The 20,146-nt window shown below is 49.6% G+C and overlaps 2 protein-coding genes across 2 annotated transcripts in view; one reads left to right on the top strand and one right to left on the bottom strand.

Moving 5' to 3' along the window:
• The window catches only part of RGL1 (ral guanine nucleotide dissociation stimulator like 1), a 64,348-nt gene extending 52,246 nt beyond the window's left edge, over positions 1-12,102 (top strand). Inside the window, exon 19 of the mRNA XM_027900501.1 lies at positions 12,090-12,102. The gene's annotated coding sequence lies outside the window, so the exon portion shown is untranslated. The remainder of the gene's footprint in view (positions 1-12,089) is intronic.
• Positions 677-20,146, bottom strand: part of COLGALT2 (collagen beta(1-O)galactosyltransferase 2) — a 43,307-nt gene continuing 23,837 nt past the window's right edge. Inside the window, exons 2-12 of the mRNA XM_027900503.1 lie at positions 17,719-17,829; positions 16,144-16,261; positions 15,207-15,341; positions 11,555-11,759; positions 7,483-7,602; positions 7,260-7,336; positions 5,385-5,491; positions 4,007-4,139; positions 3,423-3,550; positions 2,719-2,925; positions 677-2,317 (exon numbers count right to left, since the gene is read on the bottom strand). Coding sequence (XP_027756304.1) covers positions 2,041-2,317; positions 2,719-2,925; positions 3,423-3,550; positions 4,007-4,139; positions 5,385-5,491; positions 7,260-7,336; positions 7,483-7,602; positions 11,555-11,759; positions 15,207-15,341; positions 16,144-16,261; positions 17,719-17,732 — 1,521 coding nt within the window. The 5' untranslated portion in view covers positions 17,733-17,829 and the 3' untranslated portion in view covers positions 677-2,040. The remainder of the gene's footprint in view (positions 2,318-2,718; positions 2,926-3,422; positions 3,551-4,006; positions 4,140-5,384; positions 5,492-7,259; positions 7,337-7,482; positions 7,603-11,554; positions 11,760-15,206; positions 15,342-16,143; positions 16,262-17,718; positions 17,830-20,146) is intronic.

Here is a 20,146-nt window from a genome sequence, read left to right on the forward strand (position 1 = left end):
GAAAGCACCATCAACCCCCCCCGAACCACCCGCTTCCTGAGTCAACTAAAAGAAAAAAACAACACAAAAAACCCCACAAGCTGAAAATCCTAGCCCTGTTCTTCATAAACTGCTACTGCAGAACAAGCAGCACATGAGGGTGGAAGAGAGGTGGCTCTTGTATCCACCTGCCAACACGCAGGGTGCTCACCTGGTCATGGAAGTCCCGCTGCAGGCCACGCCAAGCATCCAACCAACCACCACCTCGGGGGGTTCCAGGGCCCTTCCAACAGGCCAGACCTGGGCTGGTACAGGGAGACCTGCAGAGGAAGGAAGCGACAGGGATGGTGAGGGAGGAGGGAGCCCGGCTGTGCGTGGGACCCACAGGGCACATCCACACTCACCAGCCTGTGGGAACCTCCTCCCAGCTGGACAGCAGAAGGAACGCAGCTTCCAGGTGGGAGCTGCAGAACAGGCACATTTGAACCTCCCGTGACTCCAGGGGAGAGGGACACAGCTTAGAATCCCTTGGGATGGCCTTCAGTCAACATTTAACACTCAGGACCGGGCTGAACAAGGTCCAGTGGAAGGTGTCCCCGCCCACGGCGAGGGTTGGACTGGGTGACCTTTTAAAGGTGCCTTTCCATCCCAAACCATTCCATGATTCTCCCACTCAATGAAGAACACACACAGCTGCTCATCTTGCACCAGGTTCTATGTATTATCAGACCGGCTGACAGGTAATAATAACATGTCTTCTTTTAGCAGAAAGCACAACGTTGATCCGTAATTATTAAAAACAAACAAACACCAATTAAAAACAGAACCCCAGCCACACATTACTCAAGCACAGCTCTGCCAGCAGGTGAGTCCCTAGATGGCAATTCCAGGAGGGAATCCTCCCACTGCTCAGCAGCTCGGGGGTCTGTGCCAGCTGCTCTAAGCAGGGTAGTCCGTTGATCACCTGGCCTCTGAGAAAGGGTTTTTTTTTTCCTAAAAAAATAAACACCATACCCTGCTGGCACGTGAGCCAACAGCAAGTACATCAGAACTCATCTGAAAAACAGACAAGTTTGCACCTCACGTGAAAAAGTTATCCAGGCAAGTCGCCTTTCCGTCCCGTAACACACAATTCCACTGGGCTGTCTCAACAGTAACATTGCTGCAGATTGTTTCACTTTAATAAAGGAGAGTTTGCAACCTACCTTTTTAGATTTTAGAAGTTCCCAAAACTCCAACGCTTGCTTTTATGGCCTAAGTGAACAGGCCTGCAAATAGGCTGTGGGGCTTTTGTTTTCCTGAAGGAATAAAGTGAGGCAGGGGGTGAAGCCGTGAACGGGACACCAACCAACTCCCCCTGTGTTCCCTTCAGGGAGACAAATAAAACCAACCACCTCCACTCCCATGATTTTAGACATGCCAAGACATCCCTTCTGGACTGGGAGGCTTGTTTATATGGGATGTAGCAAGATCAGAAATGAGCTGGGGGAAGCCAGCACCGATTGTGGTGGGGGAGGATGACAGAGGAGCGCTGCTCCCCTGCACTGAACATTTTTGGGAAACACCTCAGTTCTGACAGAAATCCCTTTGGAAAACAAATCCAGATCCCCCCAAACGCTCAGCAAGAGGGTGGTAAAAGCCTACAGACCTACAAGGAGTGAGGCAGCAGCCCAGGTACAGCCATCCCAAAAGGCATTAACAGCTGTACACCTCTATATATTAATCTTTATAAATACAGTGTTCTACACGAAGAACTGTAGAAAGACACCATCCCAGGCTGGTATTTTTGTTTTGGTTTTTTTTTTTAAACAAAAGCTTTCCAGGGCTTTTGTTCAGCTCTCTCTGCCAGTCTGGAACACTTGTTCTTTTTCCTCCTTCATCCCCCACCCTGTCCTCAAATGGCCCGGGCAGGCATCTGGTCCAACCACTGCACTCGGCCCATCGGAAGCAGCGGGAAAGGAAGAGACCACACGAAGAGCTGCTCTACAACTTTCCAGGGTGAAAAGCTAAAAGTGTGAGGCAGGTTCAGCTGTCCCAGAGTTCCAGGGAAGAAGCGGGCAGTCATAGCTCATCCCTGGACGACGGCGCGTTGAGGGACGACTGGGAGGGCAGGGCGTCCTTGTTCTGGGCGTCGCTGTGGATCTGGCCCTGCTGCCGGGATTTCCACGAGTGTGTTCTGTCCCAGTCCGTTGACACGGTCTCGTTGTCCCAGATGGTGGAGGTCTCTGTGTCGCTGAGGTAGCCCGGCTGCCCCGTGTAGTGGGTGGGGTAAACAAGCAGGGGTTCTGCCGAGAAGGCTTTCAAGTCTCTGGACTCGTAGTACTCCATGTACTTGGTGCTGCAGAGGGGAGAAACCATCAGAAACAGGGCGGACCTTCCCCGGCACCGGGCCTGGGGGAAAGGTGAATCCACCGAGCAGGGGGTCCCAGGGAGCAGGGACAGGTGCTGGGGTACAGCCTGGCTCTCTACAGCCAGAACCACGTGCCTTACGACCACACACACCTGTACAACCAAAGCCTGTTCCCAGACACAGCCAAGCCCCTCAGAGCCAGCCCACAATCCCTGCCCCAAGCAGCGACACCCCCCACTCCACCGTCACCTTCTTCAATCTGCGTGGGGAGGGCACAAGCAACATGCACAAGGAGTCCCCGCTAAGCAAGCCACCAGCGTGATCCAGCTCAAGACCGGCCAGCAGGACCCAGCTCGTGCCCCCCTGAGCCACGGAGGTGTCCAACTCACACAGGGTGCTTGTTGTACATGACTGGCAGGAATTCATCCACGGGCAGCATCTTGCCGAAGGGCTCAGCTCCGATGAGCTTCTGAGCCCCGTGGAAGGAGATTGCATAGCCCAGGGTCCAGTAGGAGTAATCAGCTTCCACCAGGTTCCTGACATTGGGAACGGCTTTCTCAGGCTCCTGCACCTGCATCCTTTTCCGGCCAATGTAGCTTGAAAGGGTGAAAAGATCAAGGAGATGGGGAACCAAAGTGAGTTTGCAGCCAGCAGGATCGCAAGGCTCTGTCAGCCAGGGCAGGGCAAAGGGTCAATGCAAGAAGCAATCCCTGACCTGGCTCACAGATTTCTATCCTGCACCACTCCCAGACATCCAAGTCTTAACCCAGTGGGTGGTACAGCTGTGAAAGGCTCCACAAGGAACTAAGACGACATGGTCCAAGGCTCAGGACTGGGCTGTGCCAGTTCCTCTGTCACAGCAGCCTCTCCTACGTTGCTGAGATCAGCCAATGCTGCCCACGAAGGGCAGAGATGGTGCCCCAGCCTGCCCCAGAAGGCACATCTGTCCCGATGGGAAGAGCCACTGAAGTGTCTGCCACTGTCCCCTGCCCTCCAGCATCGACCTGCAGCTCCCCTCTGCCATGACCCAGCAGTGCTGCCAACCTCCCCACGTGCCCAGGAGCTCCCAGATGGCTGAGGACCAGTAACTTACATAAGCTCCCAGTCTAGCTGGGCTTGCTCAATGTCATCCATCAGCTTCATGAGCTTCCTCTTAAACTGGTGTTCGAAGCGCACGTCATCCTCAATGACGAGCGTCTTCTCCAGTCCTCTGTTCACCACCTGAAACAGGGGGGGGCCACAAGTGAGCACAGTGGCCCATAAGGGCAGCCTGAAGTGGTAGGGACACCTTCCACCAGCCCAGGTTGCTCCAAGCCCTGTCCAACCTGGCCTGGGACACTTGCAGGGATCTGGGCAACCTGTGCCAGGGCCTCCCCTCCCTCAGGGGGAGGAATTTCTTCCCAGTATCCCATCTAACCCTGCCCTCTGGCAGTGGGAAGCCATTCCCACTTGTCCTGTCACTCCAGGTCCCTCTCCAGCTCTCTTGGAGCCCCTCGAGGTAGCGGAAGGGGAAAGGGGAGACGTGAAAGCCGAATGCTGTGTTGAAGAAAACCCCTGCAACCCAAGGAATCGGTTCCACCCTGCACTTCCAAAAACTGCACTGGATTTCACGCTCTGCCCCAGGACTTGGACACAGCCCCCTTCCTGCAGGAATGCCAAGGCACCCAACCTCCATACCTCCTTCCAGATGTAATAGTGGCTAAGGAAGCAGCCGATCTCTCCTCTGGTCAGTGGCCTGGAGGAATAGGGGTCCTGGTATCCCGGGAGCATTTCGATGCTGAGAGCTTTGAGCTGACTCGTGTTCAGTGCTCTGGGGAAGGACAGAGTTATCCAATCACCATTTCAAAAACACAAGCCGACACAGGCACAACACAGGGAATGCTGCTCGCATTCAGGGAAAAGCCACACCTCGAGAAACTCCTGCACTTGTTTTGCTCAAAAACACTGAGGCAAATACATTTCTAAATCAAGCTGATAAATCCTATCCTTGACTCTGGCCAAAGACTTCTCATGAGACCACCAATTTTCATTAACTCTGCCAAGTACTTCTTGTGGGACCATCAGCACGTCAGGTGCTTGGCTTCCATTATTTTCCTTCGATTAGTTAGCCTAAGTTTTCCTATTTTCCTTGGCTAAGATTATTTTCCCATCCTTGATGGGATCCCAAGTCTCCAAGACCACTAGATGGCATGTGGGCTCCTGTCTCTCCGAGGCCTTTTTGCAACTCACAGACCCAAAATTTCAGCAGTCCTTGATTTTTCTTTATAAAATGTTCTTAACACACCTTGGAATCGTGAATCGTTTAGGTTGGAGAAACCCTCCAAGATCATCGAGTCCAACCATTAACCCAGCACTGCCAACCCCACCATAAACCATGTCCACAAGTGCCACATGTACAGATTTTTTGAACACTTCAGGGATGGGGACTCCACCACTGCCCTGGGCAGCTGTGCCAGGGCAGGACAACTCTTTCTGGGAAGAAATTTTTCCCAGTATCAAATCTGAACCTCCCCTGGCACAACTTGAGGCTGCTTTTCTCTCCTCCTGTCCCTTGTTCCCCGGGAGCAGAGCCCGACCTCCCCGGGCTCCCTCCTCTTGTCAGGTCCCCCCTGAGCCTCCTTTTCTCCAGGCTGAGCCCCCCCAGCTGCTTCCCCTCAGAGTTGTGCTCCAAACCTTAGAGTAAGCTTGAGAAGGGCTGGCTCAGGGCTAATGCTGTAGCACAACAGCTCTGCAGCACCAGGATGGACAACGTTCTCAGGAGATAACTGCTCAATTCACAGAAATTAGTAGGACTTGAACCTGGTTTTCACCTCAGTCTGAACCCCACTGCCCTGGTTCTCTCACAGGGACTGACTAACTGCAAAAGAAGCAAGAAACAGAGCAAAACTGCCCCAAACAGCTTTGGGGGGAGATAAAAGGAGGTGTCAGGGAGATAAAAGCGGTGTTCACCTCCCCCCTCAGCCCACCCTGCCCCACCAGAAAGTCAGGGCATCCAAGGAAATGCTGTGGAGGAGTTAAGCAAATGAAAACATCATCAATCCCAGCCAAAACTCACTTTCCATCCACAGCCTCCACTATCTTGACAGCAATCTCCTGCTCATAGAGAGTCCGCAGCATCCGATCCCTCCTGTCCTTCCGACGCTTCAGATTGATCATGAAAATCTGGGGGAGAAGAGAAGGACATCATCAGCCTCCTGGTTGGGGAGGGAGGCAAAAGGGAGAAGTCTTGATCCACTCTCCTCTAGCAGCCCCTCTGGAAAGGCAGGTCTTGTGAAAATACCAGGTGTTTTTATATTCTGGGTTGCTTAGAATGTGTCAAAAAACTGGAGTTGGTTTTGAGTTGAAAGCCTGGAGGCTCACCCCCTTCCTAACAACCACTTTTGATGGATGTTCACGGGGGGAAACTTGCTCTTTGAGGGTGAGCAGAAGAGAGGGGAGACCAGTTACACCCAAGTCTATAATTTCCAAAGACACGGGATGTTTAGGTTTATATTAAACACAGAGTAATGCAGCCACCTGCAGCCTCAGTGCCACAGGAACACTGACCCACAATGCTACCCACTGCCTGGACTGAGGACTGTCAGCAGGGCCACCATCCCAGCACAAGGTCACAGTACAGAGAGGATTTTTGTAATTACTTCTGAGGCACTGAGAAGCTGCTGCTCAGAGCCAAGGCCAGGGACAGAGATGTCTGGGCAGGGCTCCATCCAAGCCTCAAAGAGAGACTCTGGAGGGCTGAGGACTGAAGCCCTCGTGGCAGGTAAACCTCAGAGGCTCAAGGACACTTTTCAGTCCCAGAAAGACAAGTACAAGTGCAGCGTTGTAGCCCGGGGGGCAAAAACCTCATCCCAGTAAGAAGCGGAACGAATTCCAGCTCAGGACAAATGCAAAAATAATAAACTGGATAAATAAAGCGCAGCCACAAAGGAAAAACATGGAAAAAAACGTGGACCAGCTGTGCCCTAAACACAGATGCTCAAACACACACGGCCGGATCGGGTTCAGCTTCACGAGACACACAAACAGATGGAGCAGAACACACCAAAAAGACAAAGGCCCTCCTGATCCCCTCCCACGGCTCCCTGGCAGCTGCACACACAGGGGCTGCTGGCTCTGGGAATAACACAGACACCAGTTCATTAAAGCATGGCAGATCCCTCTCCACCCTTCTCCCCCTGCATGGTTTGCACCCCTCTTGGGGGTACCCAGCTGTGAGCCCAGATCACCCAGCTGCCCCAGGCTCTCCAGTGCCTCTCTCAGGTGAGAGAAATCCTTCCCTCCTGCCACTGGAAAGCAGGAGAGCTTTCCCAAAAGACCAGTGTCTGTCCCAGCTGGAAGGACGGCCAAGCTGCTCTGTGGAGTCAGAACTGGGGAATTAAATAACCTGTTTTTCAGCCTCACTTCTGCCACGTCCCCCTGGCTGGATTAAAACACAGAATCACCGAATGATTTGGGTTGGGAGGGACCTTAAAGACCATCTAGTTCCAACCCCCTGCCATGGGCAGGGACACCTTCTGCTAGACCAGGTTGTTCCAAGCCTCACATCCATAGCACCAAGAGAGGAAGACCAAAGGTTCGCTGGGCACTGCCCCTGCACCCAAACCTGCACTCCCAAACAGGGGTTTTGTAGCAGGTCCCAGGGGCCCACAGATCTGAATGTCCTCCTTTCTCCACAGCAAAAATCAGACCACTCCTGGAGCCCTTTCCCTTCTGCTGCCCTGAGCTCAGCACTTCTCCCCACAAAACAATGGCTATTTTTTCCTTGCAAAAGGTGCCAATCCGAAAGATGAGTAATCAGGAAAAAGGTGACTAAGCAAAAAGATAATATACTCCAAGGGAAATGGCTGGGAGCCCAGCTACAGGGAGAACCCAGGTCCCTCCAGGTGATGAGTGGGAAGGCAAGACAATAAACAGCAAACAGGGTCCTTACTTCATCAAATCCCATCTTGTCAGGGTGCTTGGGAGGAACAGAGATGTGCTGAGAGGGTTCAACAGGAGGGCGGTCGACTGAAAGAGAGCACAGATCCCAAACATCACCTCCAGGTACATCCTGCATCAGCGTTTCCATCACAGATCCCAGGGGGTTGGGATGGATCCCCCCATGATGCAGACATGGGAGGGGGATCCATCATGGCAAGGGCACAGCAACTCACTCATGGCCTCGATCAGTGTGTGCACAAAGTTCTCAGCTTCTTCCTGCAGAGACTGGTGTGGTTTCAGGGGCATGGGAAGGAATCCGTAGTGTTCACGGTTGCAGATGAACATCTGTACTCCTGGGGATCACAGAAAAGCAGAAACAAGAACCGGGTCTGTTACCAGCAGATCTCATCGCTCTGTGGCTACGTAGCCACAATCAAACTTGTGCCAGGACCTCGGTCCCAAAGAGTTCTGCCTCCTAAGCAAACAATTCAAAACCATTCCAGTGCCATCTGCTGTTCTGCCTGGCTGGCAGCAAGCAGCAAAACCAATCCCAGCTTGCTCTCTAAACTAACTCTTCAAAGATACGAACTGACAGGGCAAGGGGAATGGCTTCCTGCTGCCAGAGGGCGGGGGTAGATTAGGGATTAGGAGGAAACCTCCCCGGGAGGGTGGGCAGGCCCTGGCACAGGTTGCCCAGAGAAGCTGTGGCTGCCCCTGGATCCCTGGAAGTGTCCCAGGCCAGGTTGGACGGGGCTTGGAGCAGCCTGGGCTGGTGGGAGGTGCCCCTGCCCGTGGCAGGGGGTGGAATGAGATGAGCTTTATGGTCCCTTCTAAACCAAATCATTCTATTCTTTATCACTGCTTCCTTTTGCTTCAGCTAGGAAATAAAGGCAACATTTTCACCTGTGCTGGCAAAGGACTTTGAGGAATATGTATGACAACCACCAAATGTGGTCCTTTCCTCTCCAAGACTAATTTTTCATTGTGCCCTGAAGGGTTAGAGGATAATCGTAGGGAGAGACTCCAGCAAGGAGAACAGATGCTTTTAAACAGAGGTGGTACCATAACACTGTTCTACTCTAAAGCTTTTGAATCTGCTTGGTGGAGGGAGGAAACAAAGAGAAGCTGCAAAGCCTCTCCTAGGAGCGGGTTCCTTTGCAAGGAAGAGACCCACCCACTGCCTGTTCCCTGGGAGTATCCCAGCATCAGCATCTGGGATGACAAGGATTTGCTCACCACTGGCTGTAGCTGTGGCAGCACTGGGCCTGATGTCACATCAGGCAAAACACACTTAAAAGCCACACAGAGAGAAGCCAAGGAAAGTATTTATTTCCGTTGTTTCTCACGGAGTTCCGCTAAGGCCCTTTATTATCTAACCCCAATCAGAGCTGTTAGAACCCACACAACTGGCCAAAAAAATGCCTTTTTCTTTTTCTTTATAATGGAACAAGGACAACCACCCCCCTCCCTCTAGGAAATAAATGAAAAGCAGACACTACCTGGTGTGCCGATGCTTTCATCTATTAGTTTCCCTAATCCCTGGTATTTTTAGCAGAGCGGAATTGTCGGCACTAATGACCCCAGTTTTTCTCTCATTTTAAGTTCTGCAAGTAAATTGCTGGCTATGCTACTTGCCAAAACACATTCAGCTGTCAGCTGCAATTTAGGTAAACGGCAGAATAAAAAAACACTACCTGCTGACATTAATGGATTTGGCACTGATCTAATCAACTAATCTTATCTGGCTCACTGATCTCTGTTCTTACCTTCCGCTGGCTTAAACACCCTTAATCTGCGCAGATTCACGCCAATGGTCCTGTTCTTTCTGGGATAAAAGTTACCATGAAGTTCCCATATAGGTAAAGCTCCCATAAAATGGGGAGGGGGACCCCCTCTCTAGCTCAGGCTGAAAGGCAGCTCAGGAGATCCCAGAATGGCTTGGGTTGGAAGGGACCTTAAAAATCATCTCATTCCACCCCCTGCCATGGGCAGGGACACCTTGGGATACTCCCAGACAACCAAGGCTGATCAGCCTGGCTCAGTGCTCTCCTGGGAGTGCAAAGGGCTCTACAGAGTCCAGTGCTGGCAAAGCCACATCCACACTGAGTTTTTATTCAAAGTCAGGACTTCCACCACAGGCCACGTTCTCTCAGCAGAAGTGGGACCATCTCTCTGCAGCATGACAAAACAGCTGCTTCCATTAGTACATTCCCTGTTGGAAATCAATGGCTTGATCCGAGGCATTAAGCCCAGTACTTGCCCTCAACAAAAGCCAACATTATTTATGACTTCAGGGAACTGAAATTACTCCAAAGAGAAGTTTACCTCAAAGCCCACACATCTTTCACATTTCTGAAAGATTTTGTCATCCTTTTGTCCTGGGTGACAGAACTCAGCCCAGGACACAAGCCAGCAGTCTGAGCGGATCAACGGGCCAGACAGCTGAAGCAAAGCCTTTCATGTCATGGCCCAGCCCTGGAAAAAGCCAAAGTGCTCTAGGATGGAAGGAAAAAAAATGATGGATTTGAATCCCTGAAATACTTCTGAAGCAGCTGGAGCTAAAGCACTGCCCTTACCACGCTGGTGGGATGCTGCATTTCTGGGAGAGCTGTCACAGGGAAGATGTGGGGGGACAGATTTGAAGCAGCCTGCTTTGCCCTCCAGCCTCAAACCTCAATTCTCCTCTGGAGCCAAGATGTGGCACTTGGGGACACGGGTTAGTGGTGAGCTTGGCAGTGCTGGGGGAGTGGTTGGACTTGATGATCTTGGAGGTCTTGATGCCGTGGTTCTATACAGATGTTCTGACTCTGAAAGTCAGGACCACGAAACGGCTCTGCAAGTTCACATCTCACCTCTGCCTCCCAAGGGCTCCTCTCTTTCAACTCTTGCTGCCTCTCCTCCATAATTTGTCTTATTTGATGTTCCTCATCCTCTCAAAGCTGATTTTAAAAAAGCCCTGCTCGGTCTGCCAAGAAAACACCATCTTTTTTTGGTGCTGTCAGGACCTTCCAATCAGAAGCAGCCCTAAAAGGGAAGGTACAGACAGCTGGTGGCTGCTGCGCTGGTCTGGGAATGGTGGGAAGGCAGTCTCAGCCTGCCTTCCCTGCAGAACAACTGCCAACAACAACAACAACAATAATCCTTCTTCCCTTGGCTGTCCCCCAAAGAGCAGCTCTTCTTGCTTACCGTAACCTCTTTTACAGAGGACAGGTAGCACCAACTGCACATCACTCAGGGGACCCATTTATGACTTTTCCCTGCTAATTCACCTCAGCAACCGTCCCCTTTCCAACACAGCTGGCCATCCCATTAATGTCCTTCCTGGGAGCTCCTTTCAGCTACAACACTGCTGCACACACATCTGCCAGCCTGGACTTCACCGGAGACAGAATATTCACGAGTTCCACTCTCCAAAAATAAACGGGACTAAACATCCTCACCACAAGTACAAACAGCAGCAGCACCAGGCACTTAAGGGACAGTGATGTCTCGGAGACACCTGGAGCTCTCTGCAAACACCAACAGCCATTCCAGGCAAAGGAAGAGGACATGGAGGTTGTGACTTGGCTGAAGAGATCACTGCATTTCAGGGCTAACTGAAACCCTCCCACCATCCAGTACAACCTGATCCCAGTATTGGCCAGAGTGGTGTCCCTGCTGTGCCCCAGGGACCTCAGTGCTCTGTGTTCCCACAAAGTACCCCTGACACACAACATGAGATATTACTGCTCTCACACCAGCTCTAACTGGCTCTTGGCTGAAAAAGATTTCTTCTCCCTGCAAGTGTTCCAATCCAGGCTGGATGGGGCTTGGAGCAACCTGGTCTGGTGGAAGGTGTCCCTGCCCATGGCAGGGGGTTGGAATGAGATGAGCTTTAAGGTCCCTTCCAACACAAACCATTCTGTAATTTAAGAAGAGCCTCTTGCCCTCACCCCTTTCCTCACGGATCTTCTGGAAGCAGCTACTTTAGATACCTCCCCTACAGACCTGGCCTTCCACTCTCACCTGTGTTTCCCTGCTGTGACACAAACCGTGGGTGGAAGCCACACATTTTGTCTCTGGAACATTGCCCCCCCGTGCCAAGAACAGCTCCCACATCCTCTGAAGCCACCTGCAACCCAAAACTGCCTTTCCAGTCACTTGTGCTGGTTATCCCTCACCAGATTCCAAAGAGGAAAGGGAGCAGTGCCTGAAAACACCCCCACCCCCCCCAAAGTCGACACAGGACTTTTGGCCTGTGAACTCACAGCAGAGGTCTGTGTGTCTCTACAAGTGAACCCTGCCCAGCAAAAGCTCCAGACATACCTGCCTGGCGACTGGAGAAGGCAAAGACCATGATATCATCGAAGCTCCAGGTGTAATCCTGATGGGGGGGGTAGAACATCAGCTTGGTGGAGGCCTCCTTCCTCAGGTCAATGAGGAACGTGGAATGAATCATGGGGACAGCAAAACAGCCCATCCTCTTCCATTCCCGAATCAGGGGATACTCCAAGGTCCTTTTGTAATAGCCCTGAAATCACAAAGAGGGAGCTGCTGGAGAGATTCCTGACTCAGAGATGCTCCTTGGCAAAAGTTCTCACCCTGGGCTCAACTATCAGCTTTCTCAGCATCTCCCATTTGAAAAGGGCTTAGTCAAGTCTCCATCCCAAAAGTTAAAGATTGACCTTCTCTTTCCTTTTCAGCAGTTCTTGGAGACCCAAAAGTTTGCACTGCAAAATTCCCCTGCAATGGACCTTCAAACCTCAGACTATGTTCTCCTGGCTCTTCAAAAACCTCTTTTTTGCACACAGCTGCTGAGCCCGAGCATCCACGACATCCTCCACGTTCATCAGGCACAAAGGCCATCCAGTGTCTCACAGAACAGGAGCTGCAAACTAATGCTGACCATGGCCTTAAAAAAATCATTCGTGTCACTGCAGTGAAGGCAACATCTCAGTTTCCATCAGCTGTGTAAGAATCCCTGCTTCCTCTATCCTGGGACAAGCAGGTTTGATATTCACTCCTGAGCCTGTCTGGTTTTTAGTCAGCTCGTGGGTAATTCCCTGTACCCACAGTGTTCAGCTCACATGGCTAAATCTATCAGATTTGGAAATAAAGACACTAAATTCCTCCAGAAAGAAAATCCTGAAACACCAATCCGACATCTGGATGGTTGAATCCAGAGCAGACTCCGGGCCTTACAGGAATGATGAGTCACTGAAAGAAGTTAAAGCTCTGTTTATGTTGTATTTTCCATGAGCATGCAGGCAATGGCTGAGCACATCATGGCAGATTCACTCTGCTCTGAGCTGTGCAGAAGCGTGGTGTGGTGCATGTGCCCGTTTATGTATCTGTCACCCTCCTCCCATGCCCTTCAGACACTTTCTGACCACCCTGTGAGGACCAGAAATCCCAACCTGCCACGGAAAGGAGCGTGTGGGTAGAGCCAAAGGAAGGGTTAACACATCCAACCTTGAACAGGCATCCGAGAACACCCACAGGTGAAAGACTGTGGAAACTAAACCTTCCTCCTCCGCTCACTCGCCCTGGAGTGTCGGGGCTGTTCACTGCTCATAAATCACGGGCAGTCGAGACAGACTCCAGCTCATCCACTCTGCGGCCGTGCTCTCTCTCCCAAGGTTTGCTCCGTGACAGCTAAATGTCAGGCTGCCTGGAGCTGGGTTTGGCCTGCCATGGCTCAGTGCCGGAGGGAGGCCGTGTTTCAGGGCATGCTCCAGCTGTTCTTCCCTCCCCAGGTCCCCTGGGAGAGCAAGGCTGAGCACACGAAGCCCCGGGACTGTGCACAGAAACAAAGAGCAGCAGCTAAGAGGAAAACGGAAAGTTAAAAGAGCAACTTTGCTGTTCACTTGAGCGGTGTTTTTCTTTTTTTTCCCCACCCAATTCTACAAGATGCATTTGTTGCAAGGTTTTTCCCACTCCTTTTCTCAGCTAATGCTGGTAAATGATGGAAACTTCCTACTGGGGAGGTAGGGCTGAGGGAGTGCACGTGGCAGAGATCCACTTCAGCCTGTGGAAAACACGGCTGACCCAGGACTTAGCCTTCAAAACCTTAAAAACACTCGATACCTTCGCTAGGAAATGTGTATCTCCCTTTTAAAACAAAAACTGAAACAAGGAAACGCACCTCCCCACGCCCCTTTTCTTATCTCCATATTTACTTCCCAAGAATTTGGAAAGTTCAGGACCTTTTTCTGCTGTTTTTATTCAAACACTTAGTTCGAACTGTGGGACTCCTTGCTATGAGATGGTGTAGGTGCCAAAAAATAGATTCAGACAGTGATTTTTTTGAGAAGAAAAAAAAATCCTGAGAGATTTAAAGACAAGTATACTCCTCAAAAAACCAGAAGGGGATTGCCAGAGGACAGAGAAGTAATTTGGGGAAGTATCACTCACTATTTTTGAATCTGCAGGGAACTGTCACTTATCAGATGGACCTTTCCTCTGACCCAGTACAGTTGTTATCTTTTCATCCTGCTTCTGATCCCTACTTGTGTCCCTGGTAACACTGGGAAGTAATAATGATGTTTTGTGCCAGATAAATAGAGGAAATGGGAAAACTGAGTTTGCTCTTTATTTCGCTCCAGCAATAATAACAATTAATGTCAGATTAGGTCTCTGGAATAACAGGAGGGTAGGGAAGGGCAGGAATGTGGAGCTTGCCCCAGGGAAGCTCAGGATTAAACACATTTGTCTGTGCAGTAGCTTTATGAATAAGGAAGCAAGACTCAGGCGTGGAATTAAGAAGGAAATCCTAAAGCTTTCCAAGGCAATCAGGGAAAAAATTTCAAGAGAATACACACCCTTCTGCTATTCCAGAAGCACACAGCTTAGGATCCTGACTCCTCAAAGGATGACAGTACACAGGTCAGGAGCAGACTGGAGAACAGGTCAAAGAGCTGATCTCATCACTGAGCCTTACCTGGGAGAAAAGCCACTAACTACAGTCCCTATTTCAGCCTGAATGTCTTGGAAAGCCCATCCAGAGCTTTATCAAGAACATATCAAAGGAAAAAAAAGGCAAAGAAACACTGTGACAACAGATGTGCCTTCTATGGCAAAACCCTTTAATGGACAAGGTGACTGTACTGGGTTTGGTTGCACACAGCGATTTTCTTTAAAGCAGCCTGGAGAGTGCTGATTTTGTATCATTTGTTTGGGGCTTTTTTCCCCTCTTCACTTATTAAACGATCTTTATCTTTACCCATGAGGGTTGCTTTCGGGTTCATTTGGGGTTTTTTTCCTGCTTTTGCCTTTCCAATTTGCTCCCTCGTCCCACTGGGCAGGATCCAGCAAGTGACTGGGTGGGGACTTACCCACCAGCCAGTTACCACACCACAGTGATGTAGGTCAGCTTGAAAAGTGACAGCTCAGCCTCATGCTGGCTTTAAAATAACACTATTTCTACCATACAATATTTTTGTGACTGATACTTTCTGTGGTTTGGAAAGGTAACATGAAACTTGATTTTTTTTAGGCTCAGCATCAAGTACCAGTTTTACACACACACATCCCTACAAGGTAAAGGGTGGTTTTAAACTATATCTGTTTACAAGTGAGAAAAATAACTTACACACAATGGAGAGCTGTGGAAAGAAAAGCAAGTTCCTCTCGGATTAGCATCACTACACAGGAAAATTAAGCTAAAATTATGCACCAAGACTTTTAAGGCCATTACAGAAACACATAAAACCACCTTAAAAAAAAAATTCTAGTCTGCTTATCAGTATTTTTTGTGTAGTTAGTGGGACTGCCTCACATGCTAATACACAGGTTACTCCACCCCTGCACACTTCAAGAGCTGCAGCAGCTTCTGTTCAGGAGGACACTACTGAAGCAGATGGGAAAGCTCACGGAATAGGAAAAAAAAAAAATGCCCATTTCTCCACAGTTACAGGGTAGGAAGCCTTTGAGAATGCATCTCACACAGTCCCCTAACACCCTTCATGAGGTCACTTGCCTGGGGGGTGATGCCACACCAGAAGTTGGAGTAGAGGGAGCGAGACTCGAGCATCGGTGCCACCAGCGTCTTGTTTTCTGCTATCAGCAGGTTCAGGGTCTGTGGGTTGGTCAGTAAATTATCTGCATCAACAAACTAGAGGAGGAAGAGAAGAGGAAATTTGTTAACAGATGCAATGATATGCTTCCCCTGACACTCCCTTGGGAAGGAGGCAGCCAGAGGCACGTGGCAGATGTGGCCCAGGGCAGTGCCTGTCCCCCTGGACAGGGCACTGGGGAGGCACCTCAAATTCTGGGATCAGTTTGGACCCCTCATGAAAAGATACTGAGGGGCTAGAGCATGTCCAGGGAAGGGAATGGAGCTGGGCAAGAGTCTGGAGCACCAGGAGCACCTGAGGGAGCTGGGAGGGCTCATCCTGGAGTTGGACTCCCAGGGAACAAGGGACAGGATGAGAGGAAACAGCCTCAAGTTGCACCATGGGAGGTTTGGGATTGATACTGGGGAAAATGTCTTCCCTGAAAGGGTTGTCCAGCACTGGAAAAGGCTGCCCAGGTGGAGTCACCGTCCCTGGAGGAATTTCAAAGCCACGTGGATGTGGCCTTGGCAGTGCTGGGTTAATGGTTGGATTCAACGACCTTAGAGGTATTTTCCAACCTAAATAATTCTATAAGTCAACAGTTGGCAAAAAGAACCCCAAAACAGTGAGCTGGTGGGTTTGGCTTCACAGGGCACATTGCTGTTACCAGCAAGCCCAGAGGCAGCTGCCCCCAGGACACAGCAGTGAGATGGGCAAAGACGTGGAGCTTCCCTGACTCCCCCAACATCTCAATTTGTCTTTACACGCAGAGAAAACTTTTTCTGACAGTCCCTGGCATCCAAGTGACCACCTGAAAAGCTTTTGCCTGAGGGCAGTTAGTAAGTCAAAGGCTGCATTTACCAGGATGTAGTCTGACCACTTCTCCCGTGCAGCACGCAGGGCAGCCTGGCGCAGCTTCATCACGTGAGTGAATCGGGAGCTTGGCCAATGTTTTGGACCAATTTCTTCTGGGTAAGACCTAGAAAAGAAAAAAAAAAATGACTGCAAAACACGTCTGGGCCTTATTACACCAGTCAAAAAGAAAATAAAAAAAAAAAAGAGGGAAAAAAAAGAGAGTTCCCTTGCTGCTTTCATTCCGAAAGGAAAACAGCGTTAAGAGTCACCTCAGGCAACCCAGGAGAGGTTTTGAGGGAGAACGATTCCAAGTTCTGTGCTGGCATAAGCTCAGAGGGCACCGGGGAACAAGCAGTGCCACAGTGTTTCCTGACGACCCAGCGAAGCGGCACCATCCAACCGAGGAACTCCTTCAGCAGAGGGTACCCCACCCCACCCCCCCAAAATGAACTGCAGCTGATTTACCCTGTCTGACCCCCTTGTAGAAACTCATCTGCCCCTCTGGCCTGCAAATCCAGCTCCTTTCAGCCCTGCAGGATCAGCAAAGCTGGGATGTGAAGACGAAGGCAATCCGGATTCTGCCGGGATCTTAGGGCATTCCTAGGAACTGTTAACACATCCCAGGAACAGCTCTGAAGTCTCCAAACACCCCAACACTCGACCCCCCGACCCCACAACGCATCACCAACGGCTGTGTGCACGTCTCTGTTCTCAGGGTCAGGTCCAAAAGCAAAGGCTTTGTTACAGAGATGTCAGGAAACTCAGGAACAGATCCCTACGTGGAATAAAAACACAGGACTTTGAACCAGCGCCTGCATAAGCCAGGGAAGGAGCTAAGAATTGCAAAAGCTTTTGGCAGAAATTAAAAAAAAGCCAAGTTTGACAGGAAGAAAACTCAACTCCAACGAAGGGATTAAAAATGTCAATAAACCCAGCGTTCCCTGTGGATTTGTACCACAAATACCCAACCAGCGCACTGAGGACCTTGAAAATAAAAGCAAGCCTAAAGGAAGGGGAAACTGATGTCATTTTCCTTGATGGAAGAAATAGAAAACAGAACAAAACCAGGAACAGCTGATCTCAAAAATAAATAAAAATTAAAGCAATAAAAACCCGACACATCATATTTCAAAGCAATGGTCCTGCAAGTCATGCAAAGGCATGATATACTGAATTAAATCTAGTTCTCTGGCTCACTACTTACTGAATATTTGATGTCTCAGAGCTTTCATACATATGAAGGGAATGGGCTACGATTTCTCTGCTTCCTTGCAAATAAAGCATGATAGTTTTAATTCCCTGCAGCTCTTGATGTGGTTTGTTTACCACGCAAAGAGAGCAGCTGCAGATGCTAAATAACTGAATGGAAAATGCTTTCTTCGAAGATCTGCAGGAGTTGCTTTCCTGATAGTCAAGAGACCTCTTCACAGAGACCTTCCCTTACCTTTTTATCATAAGAACACAATTTTAACGGGACAGACCCCACGAAACAAGCAGCCCACATTTTAACGCTTGGACCTTTTAGCACAGCTCCTGGTTTGGAAGCAGCAAACCAGGTCAGCCCCTCGCTGTGCTACTCACCGGGGTTCCTCCATTGGCCTCCACTCCACATCGTGGTAGAGGTGCTGCACGTTCTTCAGCCACTCCCTGAGGATCGCTGTGGTGTTGTCAACGTTGTGGTCAGTGGCTGCCCTGGGAAAGGAGAGGCAAAGGAAGCGTGTTAACACAAGATTTTTGGCCTAAATCCCTGCTTTATCACTGGAAAACACAAGGCAGGCTGCTGTGCTTTAAGCCCAGCTGACAACTGAGCCGCTCTCTCAGCATCCCTTCCCCTGTGGGATGGGGCAGGAGAATCAGGGAAGGGAAAAAACCTGTGGATTGAGATAAGAACAGGTTAATAACTGGAACGTGCTGATAGAGGAGGGAGTGTTTTTAACTCAGGGTTGAGTAGCAGAGCTGCACAGAATCAAGAATTCAGATTTTCAGTTTATTTATAATCAGAACACCACAATCACTTAAGGTCAGGAAGGCTATTTGTTGAATATTTATTTAGTCCTGTCTATTGAAACAATAAATAATGAGAGTTCAGCAAATGAAGAGAGGCTGGTTCCTGTGTCATTAACTCCCCTCCTGTGACAGAGCAAAGCTGGGCTTAGTCATTGCTTTTGACCAAGACTGCACTGTGGATCTAGTCTGCAATGATGTTTAACCTGGACTAAAACAGTTGTGGTGCTGACTTGGTATAAGTCCAACTTGCTCCATGTATTTTATGGATGAAGTTCATCCCCTTGAGCCCATTTTCACGTACTTCCTTGGCCTCCCACACCCACCATGGTGTTCTGCTTTCCTCCCACACTCCAGCTGCACAGTCAGCAAACAATAGCTCCAGAATTCCTAAAATACCAGAGAACTGTGAAAATGGCTTTATGTTCACGGTCATCACTGGAGCTGCAGTGGCACCAAGAAGGTCTTGCTATAAAGTAGGACCATACTGCAATTAGGCAGCACACAAACAAAGCAAAGATGATGATGTCCACCCTGATGAATGTTGGAGTTCATCCCACTATGTACTCTTTGCCAGGTCCAGACTGACCTTAAGGATCCTGCAAACCCTTAAAGTAAGCACAGAACTCCCACAGAGTCAGGTCCACGTGCCTCTTCCTCCTCAGCAAACCTCATCCCAGTCCTTCTAAGCTCACATGAGATCACTGGGGACACATGAAGGGATTTGCTACAGTCTGGGGAGGGAAAGGGGAAGCTCCAGCTGCCAACATGTCAAATTGATCTCAGTTTTATGTTGGCTGCTCCCACCTCAGCCAGGAGATCCCTCCTCTCCATTCCACTTTGTGCACACACAAGCCCAAAATGTGTCAGATGGGGAGCTGGTTGCAGGGATGTGCACGGCAAACCCAGAGCTCGCAAACAAAATACAAATTTCTTTGACAGTGTAAAAAGAGTCATTCAACCTCAGAATAATTCAACATAAAGTCATTCAACCTCAGAGAAAATTATTAACGTGACGGAAGGCAGCTCCTCAATTGCTCAGAGCTGCCTCATGAAGCCCAAAACTTTGACTGGCAGAAGAAGCTTCAAAGTTGAAAGACGTTGGCAAAGTTACAAGGCCTTCTTTGCTTCCTCAGGCAGAACAAGGGGACTAAAGGTTGCTCTTCCCATCACACCTGGAGTTCTCCATCCTGCTAAGGCAACAGGCCCTTGAGAAAATTCCCCCTGGAAGACCCCACCAGCTAACATCCTCCAGCCAGAAGTGAAACACGTGAACGGGAGGCTAAACCAACCTCTAGGTCTACCCACGAGGAATCTGCTAAAAGAAAAATGGCGTTTTCCAACCCCAACTGTTCCCAATTTTACTGCCCAGGCTGCAGTGGTGATACACGGAAGGTAAATTCACATCCCAGTAGACACTGGTGAGACAAGGCTCTGGCACAAAGCACACACTGCTCTCTCCAGAACTATCCACCCAGCAGCACTTCTAAGCCCAGAAGTTCTCAAAGGCAATAAAGTTTGTTCTGCCCTGGATGAAACAAGCCCTGTGACTAGCAATTTGGCAAACCTTTGTTTTTCCAGCTTTAAGCTTGAAAAAACCAACCCAACCAAAAGAAAAAGAAAAAAAAACACCAAACCCAAACAAACAATCCAAGCCATTCCCAAAGCAATTACCACTATTAGTTCCAGAATAATTAATTTAAGGTCAAACAGAATCAGCACTGACTCCTATTGTAGTATCTGAACCAGCCCACCTTTCCTCTCAGGAAAAAAACCAGCACATTTGGTGTCTGCAATAGCACTGTGTGGAAAAACAGGCACATACTTGTTTTCCTCCCTTTTTTTTTTTATTTTATTTTTTATTTTTAAATGACAACCCCTGCACAAGAAAAACAGGCAAATAAAAATGCGAGCAGGACTTCTCACTGGCAGCCAGAGCTCCTCAAGCCATGAGAGGCACATCAGGTCACTCCAACATTATAAACACTTCTATAATGGACAGTTT

The sequence above is a fragment of the Empidonax traillii genome, unplaced genomic scaffold, assembly GCF_003031625.1.
Source record: "Empidonax traillii isolate 1590-97213 ecotype Southwest subspecies unplaced genomic scaffold, ASM303162v1 scaffold734:size1267433, whole genome shotgun sequence".
Classification (NCBI taxonomy): Eukaryota; Metazoa; Chordata; class Aves; order Passeriformes; family Tyrannidae; genus Empidonax; species Empidonax traillii.